This window comes from Chrysemys picta, chromosome 7 (genome assembly GCF_011386835.1).
Source record: "Chrysemys picta bellii isolate R12L10 chromosome 7, ASM1138683v2, whole genome shotgun sequence".
Lineage (NCBI taxonomy): Eukaryota > Metazoa > Chordata > Testudines > Emydidae > Chrysemys > Chrysemys picta.
Genome location: NC_088797.1, coordinates 81,844,522 through 81,871,473, shown reverse-complemented (window position 1 = coordinate 81,871,473; position 26,952 = coordinate 81,844,522). Strand labels below are relative to the sequence as shown.

At 41.5% G+C, this 26,952-nt stretch overlaps 1 protein-coding gene and 1 long non-coding RNA gene across 5 annotated transcripts in view; one reads left to right on the top strand and one right to left on the bottom strand.

Annotated features, from left to right (window-relative positions):
* Window positions 1-26,690, top strand: part of LOC122174118 (uncharacterized) — a 32,217-nt gene extending 5,527 nt beyond the window's left edge. Inside the window, exons 2-3 of the long non-coding RNA XR_006175515.2 lie at window positions 18,830-19,000; window positions 26,301-26,690. This is a non-coding gene — a long non-coding RNA (uncharacterized LOC122174118). The remainder of the gene's footprint in view (window positions 1-18,829; window positions 19,001-26,300) is intronic.
* Window positions 665-26,952, bottom strand: part of REEP3 (receptor accessory protein 3) — a 76,113-nt gene continuing 49,825 nt past the window's right edge. For 2 of the 4 annotated variants that reach the window (XM_065551897.1, XM_005294324.5), the window contains 4 exons: window positions 26,690-26,803; window positions 18,785-18,932; window positions 8,226-8,377; window positions 665-6,211 (listed from right to left, as the gene is read on the bottom strand). In XM_065551897.1, coding sequence (XP_065407969.1) covers window positions 6,155-6,211; window positions 8,226-8,377; window positions 18,785-18,932; window positions 26,690-26,803 — 471 coding nt within the window. In that variant the 3' untranslated portion in view covers window positions 665-6,154. Of the gene's footprint in view, window positions 6,212-8,225; window positions 8,378-18,784; window positions 18,933-26,288; window positions 26,354-26,689; window positions 26,804-26,952 lie in introns of those variants that run through there. The other 2 variants (XM_065551899.1, XM_065551900.1) reach the window with 2 other exon arrangements.

The following is a 26,952-nucleotide window of genomic DNA, read 5'->3' as shown; positions in this document are numbered from 1 at the left end:
GGAGGAAATGTGCTGTAGCTGCATCCCAGCGCCGCTTCCCACCAGACAACTGCAGCCATAAAAGCTGCCTGGGGAAGGTGAGGTTGGGGCACTGCCTGGAGTCACCTAGCTCTTCATGTGCCTCCTTATACCCTAGTATGTGAGGGAGAGGCGTATGCTGTCCGAGGAAGTTGGCAGATCTGTGACTTCTGAATTTGCATGTAAAATTATGGGATAGGAAATAAAACTTGGGGGGCAAGTGCCCCCCTCCACAAATGGTGCTCCTGCATAAAAGCAGCTTCAAAAGAAAAAGGAGTAGGAATGAAAGGCTTTAAATGTTAGTTAAAATGACATATTTAATTTAAAAAAATGCACCTGAATATCCTAATTGATAGAATATCTGGGTAGACTTGCAGTTTTCAAAAAAACAAAAAACCTGACATTTAGTCATCAGATAGTACATTCATTTTGTTTACACACTTAATGATGTTTTACCTATTTCAAGTCAATGTTAATGGAACAACAAGCTTTTATGCACACAATAGCTTCCTGTCTCTCTCAAATCAGGCACTCCAAAAATATTTAGTGACAATTTAACCACACATCAAACATTCTTTAAGGAGCTCCCTACAGTTAGTGTGCTGTTTCAGATGAGGAATTTATAATAAAGTACAAAACAAGTTAGTTTCTAGTAAGTCTGCAATTTATTTTACATTGTTTTAAAAAGTCATACTTATGGTAGTTACATACACACTGCATCCTGCTCAGAAAGTAGCATTTACAAAAGAATTTCAAGAGAAGTGGATACAAAATGTTTTAAAAGCTCTCTAAAATACAAATATGTAAACAAGTTGACAGTAATTTAATATTACAATAAGAAAAGTTAAAGCTTTTATTTAATAATTTTTAAAGCTACTATCTTTAGTCTCAATGCAGACTAATTTTGGGGTTCTTGTAGCATTGCAGAATGCGAGTTCTTGAAAGTGTTACAATATTCCCTTCACAAACATCCATCCTTTACAGAAAAAATATTTTCAAAAAATACTGAAGTCCTAACTGATAAAATCAACATAAAAAATATAAAATGCATCATCATGAAATCACTGCTAAATACTTTAACACTTACTTTGTCGTTCTGTAAACCACATTTTTCAGTTTTTCCTATAGTGCTCATCAACTTAAGTTCATTAATGTCTGTGAGGTGTTCAACATAATATCAGATCACCTGAGAGGCAGGGAAGTAACTGAAATAAAATGGTCAACACTGGTAGTTGCTTTGCTTTCACGGTTTGCATTAAGTTTCTTTTCAAAGATGCTTATTAATGGTTCACTCTTTAGATTTCTATTAGTGTTTGTACATGTGGCCAAGATGAATCCCGTTAAACATTAATACAAAGTTCAAACATTTTCCAAAATGTATCTTGCTTCGCTGACTAATCTTGTTTCATCTGGTTTACAAATCTTGCATAAATTGTCTTTAAGTAACTAACATTACAAATACTGTAGATGGCAGACAAGTTCAGAGTTCCCTGAAAATGCTCTTATTTATACCATATTTGGGTTATATTTTAATTTGCATACTGATAGAATAAAGTGCTAATTTCCTCAGACATGGACTTACATTTTTATTTAACATTTTTTGATAAATCTAATAGCTAGAACTACACAGATCATGTTCACCATTGCTCGAGTCAAATCCTCAAGATACTCCACCACAATGTTTGAAAGACTGCACAATATTTCAGATAATTGGTTGACTACGTTTATCTAGCATGATAAGAGGACAGCCAATAAATAGGTATAGTTTGGTTAAACAATGACTAAGAGGACACAACGAGCCTACACTTTTGAAGAGTGTAAACTCAAGGAGAGTGAGAAATTTACCATTAAGTCACGATTAAAAATGAAGATTAATTTAACAGAGAAAAGCATAGGCTGTCAGGAATGACTAGATAGTAAGAGCTATTAGATTGAAAAACAGTCTGATAGGAAATAGTCTGAAGCAATTAAAATTAGATAGGACAGTATGCCAATACCATCATTAACATGGGGCTAAGGTTGCCAGCATTCCCCATCCTGTAATTCTCATCTCCTTCCAGGAGAATTTAATTCCCAGAACTCACACACTGGAAAACCGGGAATGCAGACAACTGGCTTCTGTTCAGCAGCACAGCACAATGAGTTACTCGGGCATGTCTGCACTACAGACTTAAGTCGACTTACAGCCACCGGTCAACTTAACATAGAAGTAACTACTGTGGTGGCTGATGTCCACACTACCCTCCTTCTGTCAGTGGTGTGCACCTTCACTTCACTTCACCCAACTGAAGAGGGGCAGTGTGGGGAGCTGAGCCAGGGAGTCTAGCTGCCCCCCCCCCCCAGCTCTCGACTCCCCACTCCCAACTGGTAGCAGGGAGCAGCTGCCCAGCCTCTCACCTCCCCACTCACGGCTGAGAGCCAGAGCCAGGCTTCTCTGCTCCCTGAGTGGGGAGCCTCCAGGCAACAGCCAGGCTTTCTTGTCAATTTCATGGCCTAGCATGGAGCTGTGAAATTGACAAGACAGCCAACATCAGATGCAAGTAATGCAGTGTCTACATAGGGACTGTGTTGCCCTAACTACAGGGACAGAAGTGCTACGCCTCTCATGGAGGTGGAATTATGATGTCAGTATAGTAGGGCACTTACATCAGTGGGACAAGGCTGTAGTGTGTACACGGACATAATGAGGTTGATGTAAGCTGCCTTAAGTCGACCTAACTGTATAGTGTAGCCCAGGCCTCAGAAGAGCAAACCCCACATCACTCTGCGTTGAGTGAAACTGACTAAGAACACAGCTAAAGTTCCTTCTTACTGAAGCGCTAAACACAAAATGCTCACTCAGTGGTGTAGTGCTAAGCAAATTCTGTTGCAAGTGCAATATGGTATTAAAGTACTTAAATAAGAGGAAGCAAATATTGTAGAAGAAAAGTGATTGAGCCATACTAAGAAAGAGGAGTGAGTAGCAGAACACTGAGAATGGGATGAGAGAGAAGCAATAAAGTAGGTGTGGGTTGCAATCTACCTCCACTACATTTTGTATCTTCAATGGAACAATTATGTGGGCTACCAAAAGTTATTATTGGGCCACAAGACCACTTTATTATAATGTTATGTCTGGCTAAATCCTTTTATGGTTGAGATTTTCAAACCAATGTATCTAAACATCTGTAGAGATACCTGCATTACAGAAGAAATGCTGCAAAAATGATCTGTGAAGTACTGAGCTGGGCAAGTCAAGTCACAGAGAAACCAATATTAATGGTCCCCCATGTGTAACAGACTGTGTGTCTTTTGTGCAATTGTGTTTCAGAGTCTAAACTTTAATTTAAAAAGTCTCTAGCCCTTAAATTTGCAAAGACCCTTAGAATGTGAAGAGGATGTAAACTGATGAGTAATTACGTGAGTAGGCAGATAACCTGAAATTGCAACTTTGAAAGGTGAGAATTGCCCCATTCCTCTACAAGGAATGTTAACAATGATGTCTAATGAGAACACCTTTATAACTATCATGTTATCAGAAAATAAAAGCTAATGTTAGCAATTATTGGTGGTTACAGTGGCAAATATTAGAGTAATAAGACAGGGAAATGAGGAATTCAAATATCAATCTTTCCAAGTTTAAAGTCACCTCTGCCCAGCCAAAGAAGGGACAGGGAAAGATGCACTTCCTCCAACTACAGAAGCCCCAACTGATTTCCGTGTCTTCCCAAGTGTCACAAGGCATGAATATCCCCTCCTACCCTTTTGTCAGGACAACTAGCCTTAACGTGCCACAACAGTTACAGGTTTTCAATACAAAAATATGCAGCATACTGAAAGTTTGGGCCTGGTATTAGATCAACTGAATTATCAAAACAGAGGCTACTATGTTAGCTAGACTAGGATGACAGAGAGACAAAGGATTTAGGAAGGTGGTCAAAAGGAAATCAAAAGGTCCCTGTTACATAATTTAAGTCTAAGTCTAATAGGCAGCAAAGGACACAAAGCCCACTCAATGGTGCTCAGATACCATGGCAATAGGCATGGTATACGAACCTAAATAGAACAGAATGGCAGAACTCTCTAACAAAAGCTGTTGCCCAAGTATGTAAGGAAACAGACTTTACCGTTATAAGATTGGGACCAGTAACCTCAGTTCTATGTGGTAGCATGACACTGGCATCAATGGTACTATACTCATTTGGGAGAGGGTGGCTGTCATCTGATAGGTCATTGAATCTTTTAGTAAAGCTGTGTCAATCTTAGCCCTTATGGAATGTAACTGGTACTAATGTGTTTCCGAAACTCCCTTTGCACAATACTCCCATCAGTATTGTCACTCTTGTCTATAAAGCCATGTCTGCAGTAATTTCACCTAAATTCCTACAGTTGCAGCCCCACTGATGTAATGCTAATGTAAACCAGCCCTCATTTTCAACTGTGTCATTTAACTCTGCTCAGAGATGATCTACATGACACTGTGGTTAGAATGCCAGCAGCTGCCCCAAAAGATGCTCCCACTAATGGAACTGCTCTGCTGGCAGTAACAGTAGGAATAAAAAAAATTCTAGCTAAAACAAGACTTAAAAGTCTGTCAGTGGGCTGCACTGGGCCAGTAGAGAGGGTTGCTACTGAATGGGGGGTGGGGGGGGGGTTCCAGAAGGAAACGTGATTTTACTGCTCTCTACAGTCTCTACTTGCTGTATTTCTCTCATATCTGAGAGAAGGTTTGCAGGGCAGGCAGTTTTTGGAAGTGTACCTTCCTTTAAATTGAGAGTAACACTTCTGTCAACACTCAATACATTTTAAATTCCATTTAATTTTTAAACATAGTATTTTCCTTCCATCCCTATTGGCTACAGAGATATTCGTATAAAAAAAACTTTCACAATAGTATTTTCCTTACATCCCTATTGGTTAGAGATATTTGTATAAAGGATTTTTAAAATTAAATAAAATCATGATGTCAATTGGGTTAGAGCATTGCTGACTGAATCAGCGAGAAGACAGTCTTGAAAAGGGCTATTTATACACAAATATCTTAACTACTTCAGGAATAATTAAACGAAAGTATAAATTTTAATTATTGGTCAGAACTCAAGTTTGATATCTAAAGCCATTCTGAAATATAATATAAAATAAGCCTTAGCAAAAACCTATAATCTGGACTTGAACAGTCCATCAAATGTGACTGCATTACTCCCATTCATTTCAATGGCAGTTGTACCACACAACTGATAAATTGATCAGGTCCCCGATATCTAGCAGTTGCTGCAAATTTGTATCTACCACAATTTAGAATTGAGAACTGGCTATTAGTCATAAGTCACTTTACATCTGAATGTGCTGGAGAAAGTACTCCCCCTAAAATACAAAAGGTACCTGACAAAATTCTGTAAAGGTTAGTAGCAGTTATCTATAGCATCTTCCATGTGCTTAAGTAACCAAGAGTAAGATGTGGTAATACAAGGATTAAATTGCTGCCATTTAAAAATACATTGGTGAAACCTGATTTTTTTTTAAATCACTAACATTACATGTTTACTGTTTTACAGCTGTACAAGTATGCAAAACTGTTGTACAGATATCAAAGTACACCTATTAATATTTAAAATATTAGGAAATAAGGTGTAGAAAGTTCTTTTAAGGACATACCAAATATAACTGGCTTTTCCTTTTTCCTTTCCCCACCTTCATTCAACTGTCCTCTAAAACTGTACATTATTATATAATTATGAAAGCTTTTTCAGGAAACCTGGTTTAGAAAAAAATTCAAGTATACCTATTTTTGCATTGTAAACTAGGAAACACTAGGGGCTTAAGTTTTGTAAGACTGAATAACACCAAGTTCAACTGATGTTAATGGAATTTGCAGCTGTTCAGTACCTTTGAAAATCAGGCTTTGTTTTTGTCATTCATTAAATTCTTACTAAGTTTAATGAGTGCAGAAACCTAGGATTTTTCCTAGCCAGATTTAACAATCAAATAAAAATGATAAGCCATTAAAGATTAGAAGCATCTTATATAGCGGTTTAGACTGATAAAAATGAGTGCTACCACCATGCTTAAAGTTTTTATATATACTCAAATCCTGAACACATGATGTGCCAAGTAAAGTTACTGTAGTACAGCAGTTTGTCTTTAAAGTGTAGTACACTTAAAAATACACCGCAGGCCTCTTCTTTACTTTATGTTTTAATGAGCCATACCGTATCTGAAAGAGAAAGTTGTGTTAGAAATCAAGTGTTACCATTTAAGTTGCATAAAAATTACCAAGACAAAAAAGTGATTTTTTTTTTAAAAAAAAAAAACATTTTTTATGATTCAACTTCAGCATATTTCAATTCAGTTGCCACAACCAGGTACACATCTACCCTGATATAACGCGACCCGATATAACACGAATTCGGATATAACACAGTAAAGCAGCGCTCCGGGGGGGCAGGGCTGCGCACTCCGGCGGATCAAAGCAAGTTCGATATAACGCAGTTTCACCTATAACGTGGTAAGATTTTTTGGCTCCCGAGGACAGCGTTATATTGGGGTAGAGGTGTATTATATAGGATTAGACCACTTGATACAGGACTAGATTCAATACATTCATCCAGCTATCATGACAGGGACTGAACATGTTACTTGTTAAGATCTTACAGCAGTCATGAAACTCCCAGAGAGTGGTTTACAGAATGTGCCCTTCTGTCCGGCAACCTCTTGTGTGGGATTCTGCATAATTTTGTTTTGTACTATCTATCTATCTAGTTACTAGGAAGTTGTCTGAGGAGACAGGATGCTAATACCCAGCTGTTTATCTCGTCTGATCCCACCAATGCTATCACACACCTTACCGAAGGTTAGGCAGAGGTTGGGGCGTAGAGAGCTAGCTGATTGAAAGTCAGCAAGACCAAGATATTGGCAGGTTGGAGAAGTAACCAAAATATATACCCTCTTACTTGGGATTGTGTACTGGCCATCTAATATTAAAATTCATTGCCTGGTGATACTGCTGGACTCCCAGCTGATGTTACATAGCCATCCAGTAGCGAGAATAGCTTTATTTCAGCTACAGCTGGCTTGAAACATGGAGTCATTTCTTTTGTTTAAAGACCCTGCTGCTATCACCCATGCATCTGTCACCTCCAACTCAGATTATTGCAGCAGGCTTTACTTGGAGCTTCACCTTAAATAAATGCAGAAGCTGAAATATAAAATGGCATAGTCCATAACAGCTCATTTGGTAAAAAGGTATTTGGAAACATGATACCAATACTCTAGGATCTGCTCTGACTGTATCTTGATTTCCAGACAGAATTTAGAGTGATGTTTTGAGTTACAAAGCCCTAAATTACCTGGGATGTGCGTAAAAGAGACTGCCTTTCCCCTTATTGTCCTGTACAGCTCCAGTTAAAGGTGCTTGAGCATGAGAAGGAGCTGTCAGCTGGGCCTTCTTCATGAGTGGCCTTCTGCTTAGAAAGCTACTCTCTTTCCCACCTCCATTTGCATCTAGAACAGGCCAAAATTTGTTGACCTTCAGGATGTGCTGAAAAACCCAGACTTCTGACAGGCAGAAATGTTGTGAAGAGGACTGCAATGTGTGTTTATGTTGCAGTATTGTTGGTGCTCCTGGTTCTCATGTTGTATCTTTAAATCCGTATGAAGAGCGTGTAGAGCCCTGCATAGGAGCTTTTCTCCTCTTTGCGTTATAAATCAAAGTACAGTATTTATTAGCACTTGTTCAAAGTATCCACGGGATACAACAAAAATGTGAATGGTCCTATCCCTTATCGGATCCCCGTATGCATAGTGCGGGGTTGCATCAGCCACACCTCAAATGAGATGTCATGACAGTCAGCTCCCTCCCTTCAAGCTGTTTCTAGACTCTGGGCCTGTAGTTTCACCATTACTGTGGTAAGTACACATTTGGGAGACAGTGCTCAGAGGGTAAAAAGCTTAATTTCTTTTATTCAGTTATATTTATATGTTCAGTATGTTTTTTTCCCTTTGTCTTGTGTAGTTAACTATTCTTCTCTTGTTTCCCTTTAGAAGGCAGAAAAATGAGTGGTGGCTTTTTGGACCATAACTACACATGCTGTGTTCCACATTCCACTTACAATTTAGAACCACCCTATGTCCTTTATAAAGGAAATATTCTGATTTCTTGTACTATTATGTTTTCAAATTACATTGTTATTAATGGAATGCAATACTTTCAAATTAAACGCTGCACTTGCCTCTTTACGGCCTTTAATACTTTTCACAGATTTCATGCTTTGTGATCGTCGGAGACCCCTCTGAGCAAACATCTCATCTTCTGAATGAGTCCCCTCCATTTCCTCATCTGTTTTATCATCTCCAGAATCTTTTTTCAATGGAATTCTGTAACCTAAAATAAAGCACATCAGGCAGAAGTTTGTATGCCATAAGTCTGTATAAACAGTGGTAGCACAAACATTAAAGTATTTGTAGAGACAGTGCAAATGATGAAATTCAGGAAAGTTAAAGTGGTTTCTTAACTCATTAGATGCTATAAAAGCTTTTTAATTTATTGAATTTTGCTGAAAAAAAACACATGAAAATTTAGTCCATTTTAACAAGTACATTCTTTACTCATCTAAAATATAGCTATGATTTCTTTGTGGAAAATCCATCAATTGCCATCTGTTTCAAGATAGGAGGGCAAACAATAATACACTATAAAAATGTCAGGCAGTGCAAAAGCCATTCATTGGCCCATGCCATGTAATACTTAAAATTATGCTGGCCATGATACAGTGATTTCCTTTAAGTTGTCTCTACTGGCAGTGTAATTGTTTATATAGTGAAGATCAAAGCCACCCTGCTACCATTTGCTGTTTTCCTGGAGAAGTTCTTTCTTGAGCCATTGCAGTTTGGGATTAACACCAAATACTGCACACACATGGCAAGTACAGACCTGCCTTTTAAGTAATACTTGAAATTTCAAATCAGATTTTTTTATTGCGGCTTTAAAAGGGAGACACTTTTAAATGGGCTATTTCAATTTTCAGATAAAAAATCCTTTACATAGCACGTCCTGAATAGAGAAAACCCACCATGGTTAAATGACAAGGTTCCAGAGATTATTCAAGACAGACAGGTATCCTTAAGAAAATGAAAATGCAGTCCTAATAAAGCCAATAGAAAGCAGCATAAACTATGGCAGGCAAAATATAAGATGGAAGGAGAAGGGCTACGATAGAACTTGAACTAACAGTCAAAAATATAAAATAAATTATTTAACTATCAGAAAAAACAGTTACCAAGAGTAACTGTTGTTCTTTGAGATGTGTTGCCAATATCCATTTCAAGTAGGTGTGTGTGTGCATAGTCGTCGGAAGGTTTTTCCCCTAGCGGTACCAGTCAGGTCAGCTTAGATGCCCTCTGGAGCCACGCCTTCATGGCGCCGCGTACAGGTCCCTGCCGAACTGCTGCCTCCTCAGTTCCTTCTTGCCGGAGGCTTCAACAGAGGGGAAGGCAGGTAGATCTTGGAATGGACATGAGCAACACATCTCAAAGAATAACAGTTACAAAAAGATAAGTTATCGTTTTTCTTCGAGTGCTGCTTCACGTCGATTCCAAGTAGGTGACTCCCAAGCAGACTGTCGGAGAAGTCATCGGAGCTCATAGATTCGCTGACTGAAGCGCAACTCTGCCGAAAGCTGCATCGTCCCTGGCATGCTGGATGATGGCATAATGCAAAGTGAACGTGTGGATTGATGACCAGGTTGCTGCCCTACAAATCTCCTGTATAGAGACTTAGGTCAGGAATGCGGCGAGGAGGCCTGTGCCTTTGTGGAATGCGCTGTTAGAGCTGGGACTGGCACTTTCGCCAAGCTCGAATGCAGGACGTGATCCATGATGAAATTCTTTGGGACGATACAGGGAGACCCTTCATCCTGTCCACTATAGTGATAAAGAGCTGATTAGACTTTCGGAATTTTTGTCCTTTCAACATAGAAAGCCAGTGCCCGCCTGACATCCAGAGAGAGGAGCATTTGTTCCCAGTTGTAGGCATGTGGCTTTAAGATAAAAACACTGGGAGGAAGATGTCATGACTTGTGTGAAACTGAGTTACCAATTTTGGCAGGAAGGCTGGATGAGGCCGCAACTAGACCTTGTCTTTACAGAAGACCATATATGGAGGCTTGGATGTCAAAGCCTTGAGCTTAGCAATAACTTCAGCCAGGAGGGTGTCTATCAGGAATGCTACTTTCCATAAGGAGGTCCAGGAGCGAGCATGTTGCTAAGGGCTCGAAGGGAGGTCCCATTAATCTGGGAGAGCACCAAGTTAAGGTCCCATGCTGATAACGGATGGAAGACTGGAGAGTATAACCTATCTAGGCCCTTGAGAAAATGTCCTACCATAGATCTAGCAAAGACCGATCGACGGTCCATCCTGGGTGGAATGCCGAGATGGCCGCCAGGCGAACCTTTAAGGATGAAACCACCAGACCTGAGTGCTTCAAGTGCAACAGATAGTTCAAGATGAAGGGTATTGATGCTTGAATCGGTGATGCGCCCTTCTGTGTCACACAAATCGAAAAGCTCTTCCACTTGGCTAAGTAGCTCTAGTAGACAGCTTTCGGCTGCCAAGTAAGACCTCCCTGACAGATGCGGAGCATGCCAACTCCACGTGGTTTAGCCAGGAAGCTTCCATGCTGTGAGGTGGAGAAACTCAAGGTCAGGACGCTGAAGGCGACTGTGGTCTTGAATGATGAGGTCTGGCACCTATGGCAGGGTGATCAGAGTGGCTACTGACAGTTCCAGGAGTGTTGTGTACCAGTGTTGGCAGGGCCAGGCCGGTGCTATAAGGATGACTGATGCTGTCCCTCTGTCCCTTCTGACATGGAGCAGGACCTTGTGAACGAGCGGGAAGGGCCGGGTAGGGGAAGATGCATAGAATAGATGGTCCACCCAGGGAAGGAGAAATGTGTCTGCATTTGAGCCTGGGCTGTGATTCATAAAGGAGCAAAACTGCTGACACTTCCTGTTCAATTTCATCACGAACAGGTCCACCTGGGGAATTCCCCACCATTGGAAGATGCTGTTCACACTGTCCAGGTGATTCAACCACTCGTGGCCACGGAAGGATCTTCTGAGGTGGTTTGCCAGCTCATTCTAGGATGCCAGAAGGTACGACGACTCTAGGTGTATTGAGTGACCTATGCAGAAGTCCCACAGTTTGAGGGCTTCCTGGCATAAGGGAGGAGAGCACTCCACCCTGTCTGATTATATAAAACAAACATCACTGTTGTATTGTCTGTCATGACTGATACACACCTGCCCTCCAGGTGGGATTGGAAGGTTTGACAGGCTAAGTGAACTGCCCTCAGCTCTCTGACATGGATATGGAGTGAGAGTTCTGCTTGGGACCAGAGGCCTTGGATCCTGAAGGCCCCAAGATGCACACCCCACCCCAACATTGACGCATCCGTGACCAGCAACATCGATGGTTGCCACCTGGAGAAGGGCACTCCTGCACAACTGCCTGAGGGTTGAGCCACCAATGGAAGGATTTGACAACCCGAGGAGGAAGCTCTCCCAGCTTGGATGGCATACTGAAGCCAGCCAGACCTGAAGGGGTCTGAGCCGGAGCCTTGCGTGCTGGACTACATATGTGCAAGCGGTCGTGTTAGCGAGCAGCTTCAAGCAGTTCGGTGCCGTCATGTTGGGGAAAATGTTAAGTCTCCTCTATGATGGGGCACATGAAAGCGCAACTCTGACAGGAACGCCCTTGCTTGGGTGGAGTCTAAGATTGCTCCTATAAACTCTATCCTCTGGTTTGGGGATAGGGTGTACTTGGGCACATCCAGCAATAGACCCAAACAGTCGAAGGTTGATTGTATCAGATGTACATGTGCCTTTACCTGAGCCCTGGAGCGGCCCTTGACAAACCAGTCGACGAGACATGGGAACACCTGCCATCTTCTCAGGAAGGCGGCCACGACTGTCACGCATTTGGTGTCAAGTATCAGAGGGGTAGCCATGTTAGTCTGAGTCTGTAAAAAGCAACAGAGGGTCCTGTGGCACCTTTAAGACTAACAGAGGTATTGGAGCATAAGCTTTCATGGGTGAATGCCCACTTCATCAGAAAAGCTTCAGGCAAAGATGGAATAACGTCAGAAATTATTTCCGCAGGAGGCGAAAAAAATTTGGAAGCCCTCGCTTTAAGATTCAGTCGATACCTCGAAGAAGGAAAAATACCATCAAGCTGGAAGGAGTCGAATACCATCTTGCTGTACAAGTGGGGGAAGGGGGGAGGAGGAAAAAGAGAAAATCTTAAGAACTATCACCCTATATGCCTGTTCTCTCATATCTATAAACTCTTTACAAAAGGTGATAACGAACCAACTCTCGCAGAGTCTGGATGAACAACAGCCTAGAGAGCAGGCAGGGTTTCACGATCGACCATATATTTACCCTTAGCCTGCTCCTAGAAAGAGCGAGGGAATACAAACTCCCGTTGTGCATTGCTTTCGTCGACTATGAAAAGGCCTTAGATAGCATTGAGTTCAACCCTTATTAAAGGCACTCGCAGAGCAGGGCATTAACATGCAGTACATCAGTCTGTTGAAGGAAGCGAATACTGGATGTACAACAGACATTACTCTCCTCGAAACTCCCCTCCGCATCCCAATCGAGAAAGGCGTAAAGCAAGGAGATACGATTTCACTGAAACTATTTACCGCCTGCCTCGAAATGGTTATGAACAAGATCAATTGGAGGAGTGCTGTTAACATAAATGGAGAACGATTATCTCATCTCAGATTCGCAGACGACATCGTACTAATTGCCGAAAGCACCAACCAACTGCAGAGCATGCTATGAAGACTCAACAAGAAAAGCAGTCAGGTCAGTCTGAAAATGAACCGCTGCAAAATGAAATACATGCAATCAGACCTCTTACGAAAAGCCCAAATAATGGTAACAGGAGAAGAAATTTAAGAAGTGGAACAGTACATATATTTGGGCCAAGAAATGAATATGCGCCAAGACATGAACGGAGAACTCTTACGAAGGATTCGGGCAGGATGGTGTGCGTTTAATTCCATCAAGGACGTCCTCAAAGGAAAAACTGACAAGACCACCCATACAAATATCTTCAATTCAACAGTGCTGCCAGCCATGCTGCATGGCAGTGAAACGTGAGCACTGACAAAGAAAAAAGAACAGCGGCTGTCAGTAGCTGAAAGGGCAATGAAACGAACTATGTTGGGAATTTCCCTTCTGGATCGTATCCCAAATGAAATGACTAGAGAACGCAGCGGTGTGAAAGATATTGTCACGGAAAGCAGATATAAGAAGATACGATGGGCGGGCCACATAGCAGGGCTCACGGACAATAGGTGGACCGCAATCATTACTGAGTGGTACCCGTGAGAACAGAAGAGACCACCTGATCGGCCTCCAAGAAGATGGGAAGATGACATTGTTAAACGTTTCGGACGAACGTGGAGCAGAAAGGCAAGAATGCGAGAAGAATGGCGGACATGTTGTGATCGGTGCAGTCTTAACAACAGCTGAAGACCGTTCAATCCAGATGATGTGTCCTTCAAGTCAAGGGTGGCGTACCAGTCGCCCAGATCCAGGAGGGGATGATGGTGGCCAAAAGGAGATCATGCAGAACTTCTGTTCCTTCATGAATCTGTCGAGTATGAATCTGAGACCCCCTTTGGCTTTGGGGTTCAGGAAATATCGGGAGTAAAAATCCTTGCCCCATAGGCCCTGAAGGACCTCCTCTACCGCTCCTGAGACTGAGAGCATTTACACCTCCTGCATGAGAAGCTGCTTGTGAGAAGAGTCCCTGATGAGGAACAGGGAAAAGGGATGGGAGGGAGGGGGGGGGGGGCAGAATTGGAGGGAACATCCCACATCTACTGTACGGAGAACCCAGCGTTCTGAGGTTATCTGGGCCCACGCAGGATACAAGTGGGATAGACTGTTCAGAAAACAGGGAGAAGGATCCGGTGACTGGACTGGTGCATTGCCTGCAGGCACACCATCAAAAAGGCATGCCTGGAACCAGAGGACTGCCTCACTGAGCCCTGGCCTTGATTAGACGGAGGCTGGGGAGGTCTGTGTCTGTTATTAAATAAAATAAATATATGGAGATATACCAATCTCACAGAACTGGAAGGGACCTTGAAAGGTCATCAAGTCCAGCCCCCTGCTTTCACTAGCAGGACCAAGTACTGATTTTGCCCCAGATCCGTAAGTGGCCTCCTCAAGGATTGAACTCATAACCCTGGGTTTAGCAGGCCAATGCTTAAACCACTGAGCTATTCCTTCTCTGCTTCCTGGAGAAGTCCTGCCTAGGGTGGGGAGGATAGGAATGTGGGGGAGGTTGGGCCTTAAAATGCATTCTCTGGGTAGCAGAAGTATGCAGTCCCAGGGATTTAAGTGTTGCCCTTGCATCCTTTAGGCTATGGAGTTTGGAGTCCGCCTGTTCAGAAAACAACCCCGAGCCATCAAAGGACAAGTCTTGGATTGTCTGGTGAACCTCTGGGGGGAGGCACGACACCCAAAGCCACAAACTTCTCCTCCTGGCAATGGCGGAGGACATGATTCACGTGGTTGAGTCCGCTTCATACAGGGAGGCCTGCAATGAGGTCCTTGCCCTTCTCTCCTCCATCACAGCTGCAAACTCTGTTCTAGAGTCTGCAGGGATCAGCTCCTTAAACTTCAGGTGGAGAAGGGGCATGCCCTTCTGAAGCGACAGACTGGGAGCCCCTGGAATAGGTACCCTGGGCCTGATGGTATGCCCATGGGGTCCAGACTGGCCACTGCATGGACCTCTGCCACTGCACCGGCCACAGTACCATGGGGAGGCTTGACCTGCCTACAGCAGCACCATTCCAACCAGTGCCGTCTGCACCTTGAGTATTAAGACTCTGCCTCGGAGTCCAATGACTCTGACTCCAAGAGCAGAGACCACGGCAGTGCCAAGTGGGACGGTCCTGGGGGGTGGGGGAGGGGAGAGAAAGGCGAACGGTGCTCCATCATTGCTGGCTTGCCTCTTGACTACGCTGTACCTTGTGGTGCCAGAGGTCTGTCTCACCTGGAAGGGGACTGTGGTGCCATCATCGCAAATCGGATCCCTGGCTACCTTGAATGTGTCTGGGGTGGAAGGGAGCTCCAACTCCTCCACCTGGCACTCCCCAAAAGGAGAGTCCACTGGCGCCAAACTCTATGGACCCCTATGCGGGCCTGAAGTTGACTGTGCCGTTTCCTGTGAGACAGGCGCCAGGTACCCCTGCACGGGAAGCACACCGCTAGTGTTGTCAGACCCAGCTGCTCTCACCAGGGGCAAGCGCCCTCTATCGTTCTTCTTGTGAGGCACTGGTGAATGCCATGCTGCCGCCGGGGAGTGACAGTGCTGAGAGTCTCTATGTGTAGAGTCCTTCCCCAGTGCCATAACCACTCTAACAGAGGCCAATGCATTAGGCACAGAGGTGCTGGGTGCCATGTCCTGCTGGCCTGGAGCTGATTGGGGACAGAGGGCGGACTCCACGTTGAGTTGCTTGAGCCTTTCTTTTTCATTTGTAGGGTGGAATCCTTTGCAGATCCTGCAATGATCTGTTTGATGGGATTCCCCCAGGCACTTTAGGCAGGAGTCGCGGGGATCACCCTTTGGCATGGGTTTGTGGCAGGTCCCGTAGTTTAAACTCTTGGGATTGAGACATATCCTGAACTCCAAGAAGGGAGACAAATCGGAGGGCCCCCACCCAAACATGAACTAACTATAACTAATACTAAACTATTTAACGATTTACAGGTTTGGATATAAGAGAAATCACTAGGGGACTGCTTGCTGAAGCAAGAGTGACACTCAGCTCCAATGACTGTCATTGGTGGTAAGAAGGAGCTGAGAATGTGGAGGGTGGGCAGGGACTTGTATGCGGCACCATGAAGGAGCAACTTCAGGGGTTGCCTCAGCTGACCTGATGGGTACCTTCTGACGATTCTGCACATGGCATGCGCACACCTACTTAGAATTGACAAGAACAGCACTTGAACAACAAACATTTTTGGTTAGTTGCACTGTTCTTGAGGGTTTAAGATGGCTTACTTTTTAAATATATGTACTCAACCTTACTGATGTTTTGTATTTGGGAATATATATTTAAAAGAACAACCCACACCACACTAGCCTCCCAACCCCATTACTAAGAGATTTGCAGCTAGAGATCACCTTATAGGATTTAGAACGGGCAAGCTCCTAATACAAATCATTTTTCAAATTTCTGTGCATAGAGGTAAGTGCAAGACATCCTTATCTCTATAAACACAGAGTCAAAACTCGGGGGGGAAGGATAGCTCAGTGGTTTGAGCATTGGCCTGCTAAACCCAGGGTTGTGAATTCAATCCTTGAGGGGGCCATTTAGAGATCTGGGGCAAAAAATTGGTCCTGCTAGTGAAGGCAGGGGACTGGACTCAATGACCTTTCAAGGTCCTTTCCAGTTCTACGAGATAGGTATATCTCCATATATTCCACTCAGGTATGGTATCTCCTGTTAGCTACAGAAATAGCATCAAAACTTCTTTAAGAAAAGGAACTCGTGTTTAAGCATTGAGGAAAAGGACAACAGGTCCCTACCTTCTGCATGCTGAGTGCAAATTCTGACTTTACCTACCCTAAATTTAACTAAGTTATTAAGATTCTCACCAGAGGGTGCAAAATGTTTCCAATACGCAATTTCAAAGCTTAACTACGACCTTTCTAAAACATTTTATTTTGTACCCTTGACTAGAATATACATATAAAATGCAAAAAATAAACAAGTAGATTACTAAATGGATCTAGTTTAACAAGACTAAATATTTTATGATTTAATAGTACAGATAATTTAGGTGAAACTGTAATTTGTATTAGGATAAATGTTCATTTACTCAAACAGGAATGTCAATAGATCATTGTCAAACAATTCAGCTAGATAACATATAATGTATTAGTTATCTAGAAACACCACGCACATAGCAGCTGCATCACCTATAATACAACCATATGTACACATACAATAGGAATTTATAGGCTTTTCCACTGCCCAACTCTCATATCTTATTGACGTGATGGTCTCTATGCCGGGCACTTCCTGGGAATTAATCCTCAGCTCAGGTTAAGGTCATCACCTCCTCCAGATAGCTATTTATCCCCAGGAAATGCCCTGTATGATTATTATATAAATAATGGAAGCCATTTTTTATGTAAGACTTACCTTCGGCTTTTCAATACTTAAATCAGAGGTAGTCAATTATTTTTTGTCAAGGTCCAAATTTCTTGGTCAAAGGTATAGTCAAGGTCCAGGCTCCAGAGAAAATAATAAATAATAATAAACCAACACTAGTGATAAGTAAATGAAAAGATTTCGGGGTCTATTCAAAAGCGTCTGGCAGTCAGGATTTGGCCCACAGTCTGCCTATTAACTACCCCTGACGTAAATGAAACGGAAAGGAGGAAAATAAAGCAGAACTATTCCTTTGTAAGAGGCAGCAGCTAGATTATAATTTTAGTCAGAACTGCAGCCATAAGTAAGGCTACGATTATATCACGAAGTCATGGAATCTGTGACTTCCATTGACCTCTGTGACATTTTCTGCCCTAGGGCTGGAGCTCCCAGCCACCCTCCACCCTGGTAGGGACCCCCCGCAGCTGCCCAGCATGCAGTGGGGGGACCCCCTGCATTTGCCTGGCCGCAACGGGGGGAACCTGCAGCTCCCAGCTGCCCCGGGGACAAGGGGACTCCGCAGCAGCCCAGCCCTGCAGGCAGGGGATCCTGGAGCCTCCATCCACTGCAGAGGTGGGGGACCCGGGAGCCCCAGCAGCAGTGGGTGCCAAACCCACCTACCCCTTTTGTCAGGGATATTTTTAGTAGAAGTCAGGGACAGGTCACAGGCAATAAACAGAAATTCACAGAGGCCTGTGACTTGTCCCTGACTTCCACTAAAAATATCCCTGACAAAAACTTAGCCTTAGCTATAAAGGATGATGTCTATCCTTCTGAAATTTTTCATTTTCTTTAAAGTAGCACAGATTCATAAGCGCTATTCATTAATAATGGAAGTTGAGATACCTTCCAGAAACTTTACTGTTTAATCCACAGTATCAAAAAATTCTGGAGAACCACCTGTTAACTTGTGCATTTGCACTTAACATATGGCATTTCAGTTTCTGTGCTGTGTCCCCAAGTACTATTCTTCACTCCCAAATTTTAAATTTTCCCATGACAACTCCTCAATGGACTAAAGTTATTTTTGTTGCTACAAGCATGTTCACCTTTTAACCAGTGACTTTGCCACCTTTTTAAAAAGCCTGTTACATTCACCCCTTTTTTCATTAGTTTGTTCTCTTCCAATTTACTTAATTGCCACAACTTTTCACATGTTCCATGATACCAACAGTGACAATTATGGGTCACATCCAATAAATCTGACTTGCACTTCAACATTACTGTTTTAGTTAGCAACACAAACCACAGACTCAACAAGATAGATACGAGGATAATCTATTTGCTATCTCACGCAGTAGAGCCATGAAGGGAAAAGAACCACCAAGAACCACCAGTTCAGAACCTCAGTTATGATGGATATCATCCTAGTTGAAAATGCTACGTATCAAGCCAAATCTATTCAAATTTGCAGGGAGAGATTGGGGGTTTTTCCACCACCAATATTTAAGAGAATAAAAAAGTTCTTGCTTTTTCCACTTCCTGGCTTTTACATATCAGAATTTAACTATAACATGAGTAGCCCAAAACTTTAACAAGATACATACCCAGAGACTCACTGACAGAACTCTTGGTTTTCTTTTTGGTTTCAGGTAAAGTCTGATAGGGTCTTTGTCCCACTGGCTCATCTCCTTGAATAGCTGTTAAGTCATGCATACTGAAACTTCTCAACCGTTCAGTTATTGCACCTTGACCCTGGAACACAATAATAGCACTTTTCAAGAACAAATGGAGAAGCCTTTAGATTTGCTCTTCAAATTGAGGTAAGGTTAAGTACATGCTTTCTTGCTGTATTACAAAATTCTCTTAACAGAGACATGCAGTAGATGTTCATTTGTTTTAAGCAGCATTCATGTTTGTGTTTTTTCCTCATGTAAATACTGACATACTATGGAGACATGGAATATTCAAGACTATCAACTTTATAAATGTTACATGTGTCTTTATGGGATTGTATTCTGGCTCCATTGGAAAGTTACAGGAGCTTCCTGCAGGAACTAAAGTCACAGGGCAAATCCTTAGACAAGGAACAAGTCTGGAGAAGCTTTACCCTCCGAGAAGATCGTATATACTGGCATGACCTCATTAAACAGGCTGGCAAAGAAAGAACAAAAAAACTATACATGTGACCACCTTAACATGGGGAGAGAGGTCATTCCCCTTGATCCAAGAAGTGACAGACTTCAGACTGAGCCCAGAGGGGCAGGCCCTCTGAGAGGACCTGAAGTACTTTAAAATCTGTGAAGGTCCCCATGTGGAAGATAGGTGACACCTGGTAAACCAGACATGCATGTAAGCAGTTTGTTGTTTTTAAGATGTGTTCTCTACAATGCTTTTGTTCCAAATAAATACTTTGCTTTACGAAGGTTGGCTGGTCACAGATTAACTCTAGTTGCGCCTGAGAGAACAGGACTAAGTGCTAAAACTAAATTCAGACTTGCTGAGATGATCACAGTGAATTAAAGAATTGCAGCCTAAATCCCACAGAGAATTGTGGGACTCTGCCCTGAGAAACATGATGGCTAGAGGCCTGATGCCTAGTGGGGTACCCTGAAGGAGGCCACAAAGGGGTCAGAGGTGCAGTTACCCTGAGAACTGTGACAAGGAGCATTTTGGATTATACCTTGTAAAAGGAATTTTTAAAAATCATGAATTAAGTTAGTAGTTCCAATTCCTAATGCTTTTGGACACTGCTTATATTTCTTTCTGATTTATTTATTCCTTATTCTAGGTGGATTGAAGAGATTTTCCCCAAAAAAGTTTTTAATGCCTGATCCATCAGACAATGTATCACCTAGTACCACTTTTCAAACATCTGACTGTAGTAGTAATAGCCCTTTTAATTAAATTACCAAAATATATTACATAAAGATGTACACATACTTGTTTCTCCACAGTATGAAAAGTATTTAAAAATAGAAGATCAATCAATAAACATGCTGATAAGATACTATACTTTTGTCCTACATACTGTGACAGACCCAGACCAGTGGGGTACAGGAGTCTGGTAGAGGGCAAATATACTGGTCACTGGATGAGTAGTTTTCTGTTCCCTGAGTGACCAGAGCAGAGGCTGCACTAGAGTAATCAGGAACCTGCTAGAACCAGTTATGGCAGGCAGGCTAATCAGAGCACCTGGGTTTTAAAAAGGAGCTCACTTCAGTTTGTGGTGGGAGTGTGAGGAGCTGGGAGCAAGAGGCGCAAGGAGCTGAGAGTGAGAGGGTGTGCTGCTGGAGGACTGAGGAGCACAAGCGTTATCAGACACCAGGAGAAAGGTCCTGTGGTGAGAATAAGGAAGGTGTTTGGAGGAGGCCATGGGGAAGTAGCCCAGGGAGTTGTAGCTGTCATGCAGCTGTTACAGGAGGCGCTATAGACAGCTGCAGTCCACAGGGCTCTGGGCTGGAACCCGGAGTAGAGGGCGGGCCCGGGTTCCCCCCAAACCTCCCAATTGACCTGGACTGTGGGTTCTCCCAGAGGGGAAGGTCTCTGGGCTGTTCCCCAACCCACATGGTGAATCTCTGAGGCAAGAAAATCGGCCAATAAGCGCAGGACCCACCAAGATAGAGGAGCAACTTTGTCACAATACACAGTAGTGTGTTTTGCCTCAGGTCACTGTTGTGTCTGTGCATTGCAATACAATCTGCATGCAGTGAACGAGGCAAAGGAGATATATTTTTATCATTGATCAATAAGTATACCCCAGCTTCAATCACTACACAATATCCAATCTTTGCAGCGAGGGACCCAAAATGAAGAACAGACCCACACGAACACCCATTTACAATTTAACTCTTTCACTGAGCATTACCTAATTATTTCTGTGGAACTAATATAATATAATATATATGACAATGAAATAGACTACTGTAATGCACATGCACAGAGAAGAATTAGAGTTGCAGTCCTAGTATTTAATGTTTCCCAATTTTAGTAATCTACTGTGCAGCTATATTCTTCAGTGTAGATTTTGGATAGAACTTTTAAGTTTGTTTTCAAGAGAACATAGAAAAAGAAGAAGTGTTTGGCAGAGAGGAGGGTAATGCTATGTCCTATGAAAGCTGTGCATTCAGTGAGGCAAGGGCTCTTGTGGAGCACTGCCTCATTCAATGTGCATATAAAAGATGATACAGAATGGTTCCATCAGGGCTCTTTCATCCCATATATACCCTCCAAGATTGAAAAAGTCAATCAACTTTGTTATGCAGATAGCAAATAAAACATTGGAATTTTTTTTTTTTAAATGAAAAGGTCTTGCACATCCTTAATTACATTTTACGGAACACAGAGGATGAAACTGGAATAACTTTCATATACTATTGGAGAGCAGTGATTGTGACTTTCTACTCACATTCACGGTGTGCAGCGCAACAGGTCCCTATCCTGACTGGGGCCTCTAGGTGCTGCTGCTAATGAACAGTAATGAAGGAGCTACTGAAGAAACAATTCCGTGGCAGACCATCTAGCAGACCAATATTATTCTTCATAATATCATACAATGGAACCCAAAATGTCAGTCAAAAAAGCCACTTCTAATGACTAGAATTTAAGGGTCACAAAATGATGAAAGATATTTAATAGAAAAATATCTTTTAAAATGATGCATTCATCAGGATCAAGACTTTTCTCACTCTCCAGCTCGAATTTCCACAGGAACATTAGTTTACTACAGGATGAAATACCCTTAAATCCAATTCTCAACTTCACACACTCCTCACTCCTCTGACTTAGCTGATAATTTGTTAAACTCTCATAATAATAAATAATAAAATTATTTTCCAGCATGGTACTTCCCACTACACTGCCCAAAAAGCATAACACCCCTCTTCAGGTCTCAGACCACATGATTTTTTAACAGTGGCCTGGTTAAGATCATCCTTCCCCTAATGTATTCAAAGGCAACAGGGATCCTTTAACCAGCTCCAGGAGCGGAGTTCCCTGAGCATCTGCTGCTGTGGTGTTTTCTAGGCTTTTCCCGTTTGCCTGTCTTCACCTCTGACTCCTCCTGCTCCCTAGTTCTGGCTCTCTGACTCCCTGGTGCTTGGCTCCATGGAACACTGCAGGGAGAATATACTGTAATTAACACCCCATTACATGGAAAGTTGGAGAGGAAGAGGCAGCTGCAGGCAAATCCTGGCACGCCAGGGAAACAAAGCAAAATTTTATCTGCAGCAAACTGATGTATTCCACAGTAAAAGTGCTACAGTGTGAAGTCCATGGTATCTTGGAAAAATGCCAAATTCTGCAACTTCAGAATCCATGAGCTCCTGATTGAGATGAATGGAGTAGTTCACATCTCTCACAGATACTGTTGCAGACTCTCTACAGACACAGGCAAATACTGCTGCATCAGTTTACACTGCACATGTTTTCAAGGCTATCTTAAAGATTAAAATTCTCTTTTAAATGAATAAAGATTTTTGAAACACAATTCCACATGAAGGGTTAACTACACAGCTGTGGAATCACTGAATACCTGGGACACCAAACATACTCACTAAATAAAAGATTAAAATACAAGCAGTGTATTTAGGGCTCCCTCACCATAGAGCACTGCTGCACATATTAACCCATGCTTCTGTTTTTGTTTTAATTAGTTTCTTAAGGTGTCACACAGTCATAACATTTTATGATTCCAAATCCAAAAAGAGAGGTGCAGGCAAGGCTTTGGGTTCAATATCACAATCCATTCCCCACACACAAGTCTAAATAATTTCAGAACAGCCTCTCAGATATCATCATATTTTTAAATACTGTAGTTGACATGCTTTGGCAAAAAGCATGTTTTCACTGCACATAGACTAACTTCACAAAAATCTGACCAAGGGCACATTTTAGATTAAGAAAATTGACTGTGTTTTAATTTGTTTTAGCTAATGCAGGTTAATTAATGGTGTTTGAAACATCAATTAGCACCTATTGTAAACAGTGATGTTTAAACACTTGTTAGCTGATGGTAGTTAACACTGTTGGTGCATGCCTAAGTATACCTTCATGTTGTTTACTTAAGATGGAACAAGTAGTTGTGTGGTCTAAGCTCTTCCTTAGGGCAAAAGCAATTATTTTGTTAAAGGCCTCATTTTCAGGAAAAAACGTTTTATCTGGGTGATACAGTGGAAAAAGTAAGCCCTATCCCATTAGGCTGTGATTAATACTGAGAACAGAAGGAGGAGGTGCCTGTGATGCGGCAGCCTTATGTTCCCCTTATCTATGAAAGGCTTTGGCTGATGGAGTTTTTCCACCAAAAGCAGCCCTACTGAAAGGTTAACTGACCAATCTGGCCTTGAATGTCTGATCAGCTAACCACTGCTTCAGCCAAAGAAGCCTTTCCACTGTTATGAAGGCCACTATGGTTCTCAACATGGTCCTAATGATGTATGTAAAGTCTGACAAAGATAAAACTGCAGAGACTGATCATAGCAGCCTCTGAATCAACTTTGACTGTTCAGCCCTCTCAAATGTATCTGAGTTTTCCTCTAGCAGGATAAAACGTGTAGATAGCCATTTCAAAAGCTTTGCCAGATAATTCAAAATGATCTCCCTGCGTGACCTTGGGCAAGTCACTTATCTCTCTGTGCCTCAGTTCCCCATCTATAAAATGGGATATTAGTAATTTCCAACCTCACATGATACTGTGAGGGTGAATACATGCAAGATTGTTAGGTGTTCAGATACTAGAGTGATGGAGCCATAAGTACCGAAGATCTCTCTTCAAAAGTAGACTCTACCTTTGTTGATTTGCCCTGAGGGAAGCACCCCCTTTAACAGAAATTGTTGTCCACATGATTCTCCTGACTCCTTGAGAAAGGGTATTCTCATTTACCAGCCAAGTGCAACTATCCTAACATCGTCCTCTGGGGATCACCCTGGGTAGATGCTGGGAGGCAGATATACTAAATCCATCACAGGAAGTTCACCAAGGCAGAGAGACAGGCAGGCTCAAAGCCATCTGTAACACCCTGGGTATACATGTGGAAAACTACACAGTGTGGGTTGTCCCAGTTGTAAAAGAATTTCTGGAACTGCAAGCCTCATTCTTCAGTGTCAGCTATTAAAGGTATTGTTCTCTTCACTTGTTGGAGGCAGGAACAACCGACTTGGGCAAGCTAGCAAGCCCTTTATATACACAAGGAATGAAATCACCAGAAAGAACATATGTGCAGTCTCCAAGTGCTAGCATGAAGGAATTACACCCAAGCTTTTGGATTGGCATAGCACATTAAAGAGAGAATTTCTGATATTAACAATATAGTTTAAGAGTTGCAGGGAGCTTCCTCTCTCTCTTCGCACTCTTTACAATCATATTGATATCTTAATGTCTTTGGTACTATGACTGTCATTTTTCCCAAGCAACTTATTGCACTGGATTAATTGTACAGATATTCATGAGGATGCATAACAAATTACAAACAGAATAAGTATCCTTCCATTCACAGCTGAATGCCTTTGAAATCCAAACTTCATTGACACTAAGGAAGAAACTATGTGTTACCTCAGAAAGAAAGGAATAGTTGGGTCTCAATGTAACTTCAAATTCTGTATATTTGAATATTCGTGGCCAGCCAGAAGTATATCATTGTGATGTAATCATGGCTGGCTGGCCAGCCAGCCAGATACTGGAGGGATGGAAACGACCACAAAGTAATAATGTAATACTGCAGGTGGTCATTTTATCTTTTCAGAGTGCACAGTGTGGCAAATTAAAATAGGAGTGTTCTCCTCAAACTGCAATACTAACCTTCTTTTAAAAAGAAGGAGTTCACATTAGTTAAAAATGGCTACTTTTGATATTCCCTCCCAGCCCCCCATTCCCACTCTGATATTTAGGGCATACTACCATAGGAATATATTTTGTTTACAATTGTTATGGCTTCAGGCATGTAGCATTAATAACTTTAAATGATTAATACATGAGAAAAAACAACCAACCACCACCAATATGAAACTGATGTCCACCAAACATAAGCTCACCATGCACTTTTCTTTATAATTACAATGATCTTTTGAAGCACCACTTCAGAAAAATCTCACTAAAAATAAAAGTTTGGATATTTTTTCCAAGTCTTGTTTAAAAATAAATCCTTACACAAAAGATTTTTTTTTTTAATTATAACATTTTAAAAGGTAGACAACTGTTTATACAAACTCTACAATAGTATGAATTACAATACTCACCAATTTATTTGTATTATAAGTTATATTTAGGTAATAAGACGTAAGGTGTGTTAGATGTTGGGACAGCAACAGGCTAGTTTTTTGCTGGGCTGACTGGCATCACACCAGAGACTGCTGAATCAATTTATCACATCTTAATGATACAGGTGAATATTTAGGTTTATAGATATAACATTCTACATTTCAGACCAAGGAAAATGTTTTGTAATTAATATTCCAATGGAAACTTTAAAACATATTCCGTGTAGTGTCTGAACATCCCTAACAGTGCAACATGCACTAGTGTATGAAAACCAGAAAGTGAAACTGCTTACATTGTTGTTGAGAAATATCAAAATCTGAACAATCTGAGATATTATTAATAAAAAAAAAGACAGATGTCTTTAAAATGGTAATGTGAAAATATTCCTTTTATGGAAGTCTGTTAAATTTTCTTCATTGGATCCAAAAGCCCAATTAATCTTTAGTAAAGATTAAACTATACTAGTCAGTTCAACCTCTTCAATCTTCTATGTTAATCAAAACACATCTTTCAAGCGTACAAGTTGTTTCCAGACTTATTTCACTAATTGTAAGTGGAGAGCTTTCTTGGCTGACTTCATTAGTGGCTTTTCAATCAAATATTTTGGGAAACCCCCTTCAGTAATTTCAGTTAAGTTGCAGGCAACCATGAATATGTACAAGTTATTAAAATGACATTGCGTTTTATTCAGCTCTACGATTTCATATAAAAACACTACTCAAAGCAAGAATATGCAGCTCAGACAACTATGATGCAAGCTTTCATGTAGTGCATTACTTTAAAAATTTGATCTGAAATCACAAACTAGGAATTAATCACATAAATCAGCTTTTATCTGTGGTAGTAATATTTCATGCCTTATTTTGCAGATGTAGTTACCTCAACTTGATTGAAGGAAGACAGCAGAAAGAAGCCAGAAATCCTGTAAACAGTGTGATTACCAGCAAGAAAATGCAACAAAGACAGAAAAAAAGAATGTTGATCTTTCACTAGTAGCTTGAACGTAACATTGTAGTCTATATTTTAATTTACCACTCAACTGATAGCCATAATCCAAAAATTTACATGCTATTTTAAAACTAACAGACATAGTATAAAAATACTCACAAAATTGCAATCCTTAAATTACATCCCCCTATTTTTAAACATGTTACTTTTAGAATGAATTCTTTGAGTTAAGATGGGTAAATACCCAATACCACTTTGCTTTTTTGTCCATAATATTTACCCTGAACAGTTTAATGTAAGTGAAATTTACCTTTGCAGCAGCAGTCACTGCAGCAGTAGCTGCCAAATTTAAACCCTGTCTCCCAAAATTCACCATAGTTTCATAACCTCGTTCTTTGGCTTGTACAATATACTCATCGATCTCCTAAAAAACAAAAACAGAATACATATTTAAATTTGCACACAAAATCCCTAAAAGTCATGAAGCTGTATTACCCCATAGCATTATTTTATCATCAAAATTTGGATGGAAGACTTGAAGGTAAAATATATTCATATTTCAACTTATATTAA